This window comes from Trichoderma reesei (assembly GCF_000167675.1).
Source record: "Trichoderma reesei QM6a unplaced genomic scaffold TRIREscaffold_22, whole genome shotgun sequence".
Classification (NCBI taxonomy): domain Eukaryota; kingdom Fungi; phylum Ascomycota; class Sordariomycetes; order Hypocreales; family Hypocreaceae; genus Trichoderma; species Trichoderma reesei.
Window position 1 is genome coordinate 214467 of NW_006711169.1, and position 10920 is coordinate 225386.

Below are 10920 nucleotides of genomic sequence, written 5' to 3' on the forward strand. Positions count from 1 at the left end.
GTCCAGAAGTTGGGGGGCGCTGTCCTCGTCACGGTGGCAGCCTCAAGGCATCATCACGGACAAGGTGCAGAATCTGTTCTTGTCCTTGAGCCTTTCGTCCTTCTTGCTATGCGGGTGTAGGAGAAGGGGATGCGCGCGCTCGGCGATTTTGTCTCTGTCGGCTTGGAGAGCGAAGAAAAGACACCTCTGTCTTGCCGAGCTGGGGTTCGAGGTCGGAGCGGCGAAAGCGATGTTGTCAAGACTGGCACCGCGACGTAGGTTGAGGTCGAAGTGTCGAAGCGCCAAACGTCGAGAATCTGGCTTGACTCGAGCGCTGGTCGAAGCAGCAGCGGCAGACGGGGGAGAAATGAGAAGGCCGACGATGGGCCAGTAGGTAGGCGAGCAGACAGGGAGGGACTGATTGCGGAGAGACGGGACCCGACGAGGATGGACAGATGAACGAAGAAGGAGAAGAAGAAGGCCGAGAGGCGAGGTAGTATTAAGGTGAGAAAAAAAGAGCAAAGACAAGGAGAGACAAGAAGCGACCGAAGCGGCAAGACACAGAAGCCGGACGGACGCGAGGCGATGAGACAGAACAGACGGGCAAGGCAAGGCAAGGCAAGGCAAGGCAATGAATGGCAAGGCAGTGCCGTCAAGCGGCCCATCTCGCCATCCATCTGGCGCCCTTGCTGTTCCCCGCCTTGCCTCTCTCTGCCTTTGCCGACAGACTCCAGACTCCAGACTGCCAGACTGCCAGACTGCCAGACTCCAGACTCCAGACTCAGAGCAGAGCATCCAGTCTGTCCGTCCGTTGGGTTGGGTCACGGAAAATCGGCATCCAGGCATCTGGCATCTGCGTGAGCGACGGTCGCCTTGCGGGCCCTTCCGGCCGCATCATCCGAGTTGGCCCAGCGCCACAGCCAATGGCAGCGCCGGTGCGCAAACTGGGGGGGTTGATGCTTGGTGTCGCATCAGCAGGCTGGCTGGGGGGGGGGGACCCCCAAAGGCCAAAGGGGAGAGAGCTGGCGAGGGGGGAAAAGGGCGCGAGCAGAGGGCGAATGGATTGGCCCCGTGAGATGAGCCCGGCTGGAGGGTGCCGATGCAGGCGTGGGATTCAGTGGGTGGGAGTGTGATGCATTGCTGGAGCTGGAGGGTAACGGGCACGGTGCATGGGGGAGGAGCCGCACACTGTCCATGTCGTCAGTGTCCTTTAACTGTTCCATGCATGTGCTCACCATAAGGTGATGGCCGAAAGGGTAGGTATTACTTCATGTCCACCAACAACCCGAGATCCTTAGTCAATCTGCAGCTGTTTGATATCATCCATTCACTCACTCTGCATCTGACAAGTTTCTGTCTCATCGAAGTCTGTGGTGAGCCAGGGTTGTTGCTGCTGCTGCTGCTGCTATAACTTCAAGTTGTACGTATCCAATGCCATCACCACTGCTCGCACTGTATTTTCCAACCGCTGTCCTCGCACCTTGGGCGGCTCTAGGGGCTGGTTCCCGGCTGCCAGGTGCCGAGCGAGCTCCGCTGTGGGTGCCCAGCGTGCCGCTAGCCTGGCACAAGCCCAGCCCATGGAGCCCAGCACAGCGCTCTGCACCCGATGACTCCCATGGACAGTTGATCTGCTGCCTGCCAACGGCCATCTTGACACCAGACTTCACGTCCCGTCGCTGAGGCTTAGTCGTATCAATACCTTATGGATCGACTACCTATCCAGCCACGTACCCCCTTAGTGATAGGGCCACTATGTCTAACCATTTTAGGTCACTACCCGCGCAGGATATCTAAATATAGAAGGTATAGCACTCTATATATAAATTAGTATATAAAGCTAAGTACCTAGCACTAAGGGCCATATTCTATTTATAAAAAAAAAAAAATAACACACTATTAATAAAAAAATAGCTTGCTATAACACTACTATAATATAATTACGCCCTTAGCTATAATATTATAATAAGCACCTAATTTTTAATTTATAATATCTTTATAGCTACTGCATTAACTTAGGCTATTTTAAGGTTATAAAGAAGCCTATAACTATCTTTAATTATATATTAAAGATAAGGGCTTTACTATTATCCACTTATATATAATAAATTATTATATAGGCAAAGCTTATTAATATAATATTACCTGCGCCTGCTTAAGTATATATATAAGCAGAGGCTATAGCTTAAAGCATTCTAGTATATATAAGATAGGATGCCCCTTTTAAGTTAAGATTTTATAAAAGTTTAAACTTTAAGGACTTTAAGTAATTAAAATTATTTATAAAAGTTATAATTATAATCCTAGGCTAGCTATTATATTCTTAAAGCATTATAAGCTTGCCTATAAATATTTTATTAATATTATAATAAATAAGAAAATAGGCTTAATAATAAAGGCAGTATATTATATATTAATAGCTTAAGAGCTAGACCTTTTTATTATAATATATAATATATAAAATTTAATATTATAAGAATTATAATACTAACTTAGTAAATATACTATAACTTAAGCGCTAATTAAAAACCTTATAAAGTGTAAATTTTATTTTAAAAATAAATATAACTATTAGAAATTTTTAAAATATCTTTTTATTATAATTAATTATAATTTTAAGTAGTAGGAGGTATTACTAAATATACTAATAGTTAATATAACCTATAATACTAATTATTATAGCCTTAAGCTGCTAGAAATTAATAGCATAATAAATTTAAGCATTATTTTTCTTATAGCCTTTACCCTTAGCTATAATAAAGATAAAGCTATTTATATATAGGTTTTAAAGTATCTGCAGTTAGCGCTAGCGTCTTATATATTTAAAAAGGTAATACTATTAAAATAACTTCTCCTTTAAGTTATAATTATAAACTTTACTGCTGCTAAACGCTTAGTAATTACTAGTATCTTCTTAAGCGCTTAAAAACAGATCTATATTTAGCATATCTTTAAGAATATCCTTAAAGCTATTTATAAGCGCTAAAGCAGCTATAACTCTACTACTGCTGCTACTGCTATTAATATAATAAGCCTTAAGGAGATTATTAATAAAAATTTTTTACTTTTAATATAGTTAGTTATAAATATAAAAGCAGACTTCTTATTAGCCTAGCATTAGCTTCTTTATACTTTAATACCTCTTATATTTAATATTAAATAAAAGGATATAGAAAAAATATTTAAAGCTTAAATTAGTAAGTTAGTTTCTTATTTTTACTATTTTTTTATAAATTTACTTATAAATTTAATGCTTTTATATTATTTAAATAAAACCTATATACTGCTTAAGACCTAATAGGCTTATGCATTTATAAAAGACTACTATAATTATAAATATTATATAACTTCCCTTTATAAAGCATAATACTTTAGTATAAAGTCCTTCCTTTAATTATAAAATAATAACCTGCAGTAGCTTTTTTAAGCTTTAGAGAATTAATAAAAGATACTAAAAGTATAATATTTAAAAAGGTTAAGCCTAAAGACTATAAAAGTATATAATATCTTTTATTAGCCTCTTTTTTAAAATATAATTAACTATATCTCTTAAAAGGCACTATCTTTAGTTTATAATTAATACCTTAAGGTAAAGGCATTATAGCTTTTTCTTATATAAAAATTTATAAAGAAGTGCTTTAAAGACTTTATAACCTAGTATAGGCTGCTATATACTTATATTATTAACAGCTCCCTTTATTTTAATATTTCTTATAATAGGAAAGATTACTAAGTTTATATAATTAAGCTATTACTGCTATTACTATTTAATAACTACTAGCTGCTGCTGTTTAATTTAGTAAGCTTTTTTAAATAAATGCTATTGCCTTTAGTTCTTTATATTAATAAAAATAAGCTAATCTAGATTTATACTATTATATATATAATCCTTAAGTTATCTTATAAAAACGCTGCTTAAGAAATAACCTAATTAATAAGCCTGCCCTTAGGCAGCGCTATTAACACTAAGGCTAGCTATAAAATTTATTATAATAAGCTTTATAAGCTATACTAGTAAGGTTTACTAACCTAAGGCTAGCTACTTTCTTATAAGTTATAATATAATAAGAAATTTAGCAAGCCTTAGGAAATTATATAATACTATAAAGTCTGCTAATAATTATATAAATGCCTATTTTACTAGCTTTAAATCCTATTTATAAAACTTTCTAACACTTTAATACTGCTAAATCTTAAATAAAGCGCATTCCCTTATAATTTAAGGGCATTAAGCCTCTTATAAGAATAGGCATTAGCTATATAGTTAGGTATAAAAACTAACTGCGTTTTTTTAATGCCTTTAGATTATAGCTATTAATTTTAGTATTAATTATATTAATTTATAGTAATAGTAGTAGTAATAGGCTATTTTATAGCCAGCTACTTCTTAACTTAGGCTATTTACTAAATAGTATAAAGGTTAAAGACCTAGAATTAGTATATATAAAGCTACTATATCCTTAAGGTCTTAGGCTATTATTATATAAAAATATTATTAATTTAATATAAAAGTAGCTACTAAAATAAAAATATATTACTTTACTATTTAATTTATATAATCTAAGCTATATTTTAGTATATTTTATATACTATATTTTAACTTACTATATATTATATTATATAATTATAATTACAGCCTTATAATATTAGTGTTATTTTTTTTTCTTATAGATAGAATACAGCCCTTAGTGCTAGGTACTTAGCTTTATATACTAATTTATATGCAGAGCGCTGTATCTTCCACATTTAGATGTCCTGCGCAGGTGGTGACCTAAAATGGTTAGACACGGTGGCCCTATCACCGAGGGGGTACGTGGCCGGATAGGTAGTCTTACGGATCTGATGGCTGGATTAAATGGATTCATGTGTGCGTGCAGCTGCAGTTGCGACAAGCGTCACTGCCCCCCCCCCCCCCCCCCCCCCCCCCCCCCCTTGTCCCGAAAATCCTGCGGTGCGCGCAAGGTTTGGCCTATAAGATTGGGTGCCCTGGCCAGTCTCCTCCATGTTAGTGCTCCATGGATGGGAATATCGGCCACGCGCTTCCAGTTTAAAGCCGGGCGCTGCTGGCACTTCCTTACCGTACATGTACATGTAGGTCTCGTTTCAGGTGCGGCCACGATGCTGCAGCACACGAGGTTGCTGTGCTGCCTGGATACCAGACATCAATGTATGCGTGAACTTTACATGTCCCAACGAAAGACTGGATGCAACTCAACAAAACATATTCCAAAGATAAGGCATGAGATGGGGTTCAGTTCGACTAGTAGGTAGTATTACTGGGCAAGCCTGTGAAAGCTTATACATGTAGTCTACAAAACAAGGTGATTGCTACATGTGGACCAAAACGAATCAAGACGCATCAAACAGAGCCTCAAGTGCCTCGCCCTCTTCTCCGGCAACCACCCGCCGTCTGTCTCACGTACATGTACTCAGTGCTGTAATACCCACTACTACTACTTCTACTACTACATGTATGTTCCATGTCAAGATCCCGTGTCTCGTCTCGTCACATCAGAGACCTCTACCCAAAGACCCCATCAAAGCATTCAGAGCCGCTTTTGTTTGGCTTCACCCCGACTTCGCACCCTCACGTCTCTCCCATCATCTGCATACTATCCGTGCCGTCCCATGCCAGGTCGCCCAGTAACTCGGTAAACGACTCCGAACCACTCCATTCCGCCGGCATCGCATCATGACTGCCACCAACAGTCTCAGTTTCATAAGGTAATAACTCCATATTGTTCATCATATGGTTCATGACCTCCATGGTGTTCACAACTCCCACAGTGTTCACCACCTCCATGTCGTTCATGACTCCCGTGTTCATGACTCCCATGTAATTCACCACCTCCATGTTGTTCACAGCTCCCATGGTGTTCGCAGCTTCTATGGTGTTCACAGCTCCCATACTGTTCACAGCTTCCATGGTGTTCATGACTCCCATGTAACCTACAACCTCCATGTTGTTCACGGCTCCCGTACTGTTCAACACCTCCATGTTGTTAATGGTTCCCATGTTATTCACCGCTCCCATATCGTTCACCACCTCCATGTTATTCATGACTCCCATGTAACTCGCCACCTCCATGTCGTTTATGACTTCTGTGTTGTTCATGACTTCTGTGTTGTTCACGATTCCCGTGTTGTCCACGATTCCCATGTTGCTCACGACTCCCATGTTGTTCATGACTCCCATGTTGCTCACGACTCCCATGTTGTTCACGACTCCCATGTTGCTCACGACTCCCGTGGTGTTGACAGCCTCCATATTGTCCACAGCGTCGACATTGATCACCCCCTCCCAACGCGCAACATAGTCTCTCCTCCGATCCCACAAAGTCGGCATATTCTTCCCAGCCAGATCCCACAGGCGCCATCTCACATCGTCCGCATCCATCTCCACATATTCCTCCTCCTCCTCCATATCGTTCATGACCAGGCAGAGCACCCTCCGCACCTCACCATTCACCGCATCACACAAGTCCTCCCGCTCCTCATCCCTCAACAACCGCACCACTTCCTCCTCCCCTTGGGCCGTCCACGCCTCGCTCGCCATGCAGCTCGCGCACTTTGACGGCGAGGCTCCTCCTTCCGGCGTCGTCAAGGGCACTTCGTCGACGCCCTCGGGGCCGTAAAAGATCCTGGGTATGGGCTCCCACCTGGCTAGATGGCCGCACTCCAGACACTCCATGGCGGCCTCGCAGACGGGGCATGCCATCGCCCTTCCTTCAAAGTGGTCCTTGTCCCGCGCCCTCTCCAGGCACTTGTAGCAGAAGAGGTGCCCGCACGCCAGCATCAGGGCCGACGGCCGCTCAAAAAGCTCGAGGTTGGAAGACGACGCCTCAGGCAGCGCCACGAGAAGTTCTTCATCGCACTTGGCGCAGCCGACTCGGAAGCCCTGCCTGTGGGCCAAGTGATTCTTGACATAGAGTTGGCGCCGCTTGATGATGCATCGCAGCGTCTGCCAGGGCGTATGCTCCTCATGACATGTAGAGCCCTTTGCTGGTTGAGGCTCCGGTGTTGCTGCGGCCTCGGCTTCTGGTGCCGCTACTATCGCAATTGGAAGCGGAGCGGCTCTTCTTGAACCAAGTCTCGAGCCTCCGACAGTCGGCCCCTTTCGCCGCCGGCTGAATCTCTAGTGACGGGCGTACATCAAGGATAGTAGTTCAGTAGATTGTTTCTCTTTCTCTGTCGTTGCAGTGCCTCTAAAGTCCGAAGCATCCTGAACAACAAATTGTTTTATACACAGCCTTTGCTTTTCCAGGCTCGGCCATCATCACCCCCTCGCAAGGCACCTGGCTAAACGCCTTGCACATGCGTTTGTCTATATATACCTCGTGTTTGCTGATCGACGGACCAAGAGCAGGAGACGATTGGTGTTGACGCACTTGCGCAAGTACATACATGTACATGCAGTCTTTCATCTGCGGGCACCCAGACACAAACGTTTCGAAAAGACATTCATCGCCAAACCTGACGCGGTCTTTATATCCCTTTCTGATGTGCAAAAGGGGATCTGTACGTCGCGGGTGATGCGCCTCTTTGTGTGTGCCCTGCGACCATCACAAATCCCGATCACGCCCCGGCTTGGACTGCCTCATCTCTCGCATGTGAGACGTGAATGAGCTTTGTCAATCTTGCAGAATAAAGTCTCTCCAGCCAACAGAATAACATCCCGTGGTCATTGGTGGCTATATATGGAGCATCCCGTCCCTGCAGCTTGCCAAGCAAATAAACCGATCCTAGTGAGCGCCAATTCTGGAATCTACCGATGAGCCAATTGATTCAATGGTGTTGCTGATTCCATGTCGTCCCAATCATGCTGTCTTAGTGGGCATGAGCTCGGGTAGTCTCAGCTTCTATTCTTGCCTCCTCTCCGAAAACACGATTGCCTCACCCTAGCCTCAGCCTCATTTCCATCATGTCTATATTCCTTGCAATGCCTTAATCCTCCAAATTGCTCATGTACCTTGCCTCTATGACGTGACTGCACCTTGACAGCCAAACCGCCGCTTTAGCCATTACCCTCGGACACTCCGCACGTCTACGTGTGAATCGAACAGCCCAACATCGTCCATTAGTTCAGATTGTAACTGGAAATTCTATCTAAATAAGTGTAACTGAACACTATGACGATAAGGTTCAGTTCATATTCCACGAAATTTAATACATGCGGACTGAAACAAGCCCATCTTAACAGGCTAATATGCAACAAAAAGAGCCTCAGATACTACTTCAACCTCTCCTTTAGCACCACTCACCATCTCCCACACATACCAGCCACTCCTTCTCTACCAGTCATTTTCCAGATTTCTGCATAATACCATGCCTCGTCATATTCAAAAATCTCGCCCCAAAGCCAATCGCCCTCATCTGCAGTAGATATCAGCACAGCAGCCCCCCGAGGCCCTTCCTCTTCTCCCCCTTTCCGCCTGCTACGTGTATCATCCATCCAACCTCTCGTCATCAAAGCAAACTGCTTCCAACGCCACACACAGAACCCGCAGCCTCATAGCCAGCAATCTGTTTTATCAAGATCTTCCCGCGCCTGTCGCAAAAAAATTTGTCTGCCATAGTAAACGAACCCCAGATTCCGCAGGATCACCTCACGTGCAACCTCCAATTCCCGCTCAGCAATCTCCCGTATCTCGTTGATTTCCGGCATCTTGCCTTTGTTCTTCTTCTCCTCGGCGTCTATGAAGACGCCAAGCTGCTTCCGCACTGCCACGTCTCCCGGCTCAGACTTACCATTCCTTGAAGGTACCATGGAAAGCATCTTAATCACCTCTTGCTCCCCTCGATCAGCCATCCAACTGTCACTGGACCTGCATCGCAGGCACTTGGGCGGCAAGTAGCCTCCTTCGGGGATCGTCATCGGGACGTCGTCGAGGTCATCTTCGTTCTCAATGAGTTTGGGGAGCTCCAGCACCCGAGCCTTCGTACCACAGTGGTCGCACTCCATGACGGCTTCGCAGGCTTTACACGACAGCTTGCGGCCCTCCTCGCTGGCCGTCTTGAAGTGTCTTTCCAGACATTGGTCGTGAAACATGTGTCCGCAGCTCAAGACATATGCGGACGGACCAAAGACCATGTCGTCTCTCGCATTGAGCAGGCCCACGGGCAGCATGCCCTTGCAAATGGTACAGTTTGGGCTTTGGCCGGCCTCGGCTTCAATGTTCCATAAGTATCTCTTGTTGTTTCTGATGTCTTGATACACCCTTGGCCACTCGTTGTTTTCGCCATCCGGTACTGGCGTTGTTGCTGCCGCTATTGCTTCTGTCGACAGTTAGGCGGCTCTTTTCTTTCGACGACCGTCGTAGTCCCTGGGTTTCGAGCGCCCTAAGCGCGCCGAGCGGTTTTGGATTGCGGCTGTCCGTTGTCGACGAGTAGCTACCTGGACATTCATGGCTGCTGTTTGTGATATACTGCCTGTACAGGTAGTTCGTAGCAAGTAGGGTTTGTACGTTATATATGTACTCATGACGCTGGAGTCGATTTAAAACCCGTGATGCTACTACAGTCTAAGCTTCATACACACATCATTCCCTCTATCATCTGTTTGCTAGACAAAACCGGGCAGTGTCTGGTTCCAAGCATCGAATCATAGACGCTCGATCCTTACACTGCTATATGTATAATCTGTTTGCTATCCAAGACCAGTAGATGATTCGTTTAATAGCACTTCATGAGTGTGGCTCATGCTGAGGTTACCAGATACAAACAGCGCCATAATTGAAAACCATATTAAAATATACTACACGCCATAATTGCCTTGATTGTGTTCTGCATATAGCCATCGTACGTCACCAGCTCTCTGCCACTCTATGTGTGCTACCGCTACCAGGCCCCAATGACTCCTTTTGATCATGACAAACAACCAAGGCGTATCCAAGTGAGAGTCAATCTTCTTGTAGAGTGTCAAAACCAAGGCATCCATGCTGCTATCGTCTCGTCCTGGTATCCTGCCAAGAGGCTCAGTGGGCGCGTCTCGACTCTCCAGTTGACCTCGGAGCCAACAATGAGATAATTGCTCGTGTACATGGACAGCGTGTCCCCGATTTCAGTCATTCAAGGACCTTGTTTGTCTCTCACATGCTGTATTGATGGTTGTGAGCAGCAATCACCGTGGCTTCCACTCTAGCCTGCCTGCCCTGATCAGGATCATCTCCGAAAGCACCACGGCCTCGGTGCTACCCCTGAGCCACCGGCCTATCGCAAGCCGCTACACACTTGGGCGGTGAAAACAGTTAGGTGCTAATCTTATAGTATTAAGGGTGCTTGTTTTCTTTAAGTCCTATCTACACTATTCTTCCTTATTACCATCACCTTAGATAAACTCGGCTTATTAATGCATTAAGTTATTTCCACCTTTTATAGACTAGGGGGGAACTTAATAGTATTAACTTAACACTATTAATACCCTTCTTTTTATAATCCTTTATTAATATTCCCTTATTTTAGTTATATACTAGTACTTACTTATATCTATCCTTTATAAATATATAGCCTTCTCCTTATATTTTATAATATACTATATCCTAGTAATTATATTATAAAGGTTCTAGCTTTAAATTATATTCCTAATATAACTTTAAGTTATTTAAATATAACTTATATTCCTAGCTATCTTGCCCTTTTATAATATAAGTAACTAGTATTACTTATTATATTATTATAAATAAATTACTTTATAATTTTAAGAATTTCCTCTTTTCTTTCTTAAGCTTATTTTACTTTTCCTAGACTTAATTACTAATAAAAAAGGATTATTATAGTAGTTTAGCTTTTATAATACTTACTAGTTAGGCATTCTACTGCTTATATATATCCTTATATAATTCCTCTCTCTTATTTATAGCAGCTAGCACTAAATCTTAAGCTAATTATTTATTTAGTAAGGCTTTATCTTCTACCTAGAATTAAAGTTTATTTTTTAAACCTTAG

General features: G+C 43.2%; 2 protein-coding genes across 2 annotated transcripts; both read right to left on the minus strand.

Moving 5' to 3' along the window:
* Positions 1-5563: 5563 nt before the first annotated feature.
* Positions 5564-7388, minus strand: TRIREDRAFT_110762 (uncharacterized protein; the record flags this gene model as incomplete). The annotated part of the gene is made up of 2 exons (XM_006968312.1): positions 5564-7111; positions 7311-7388. 2 exons carry the CDS (start codon positions 7386-7388, stop codon positions 5564-5566), a joined length of 1626 nt encoding a protein of 541 aa, XP_006968374.1.
* Positions 7389-8169: 781 nt separating this feature from the next.
* TRIREDRAFT_110763 (uncharacterized protein) lies at positions 8170-9913 on the minus strand (the record flags this gene model as incomplete). The annotated part of the gene is made up of 6 exons (XM_006968313.1): positions 8170-8177; positions 8254-8349; positions 8587-9144; positions 9194-9401; positions 9599-9622; positions 9779-9913. 6 exons carry the CDS (start codon positions 9911-9913, stop codon positions 8170-8172), a joined length of 1029 nt encoding a protein of 342 aa, XP_006968375.1.
* Between the last annotated feature and the right edge of the window lie 1007 nt (positions 9914-10920).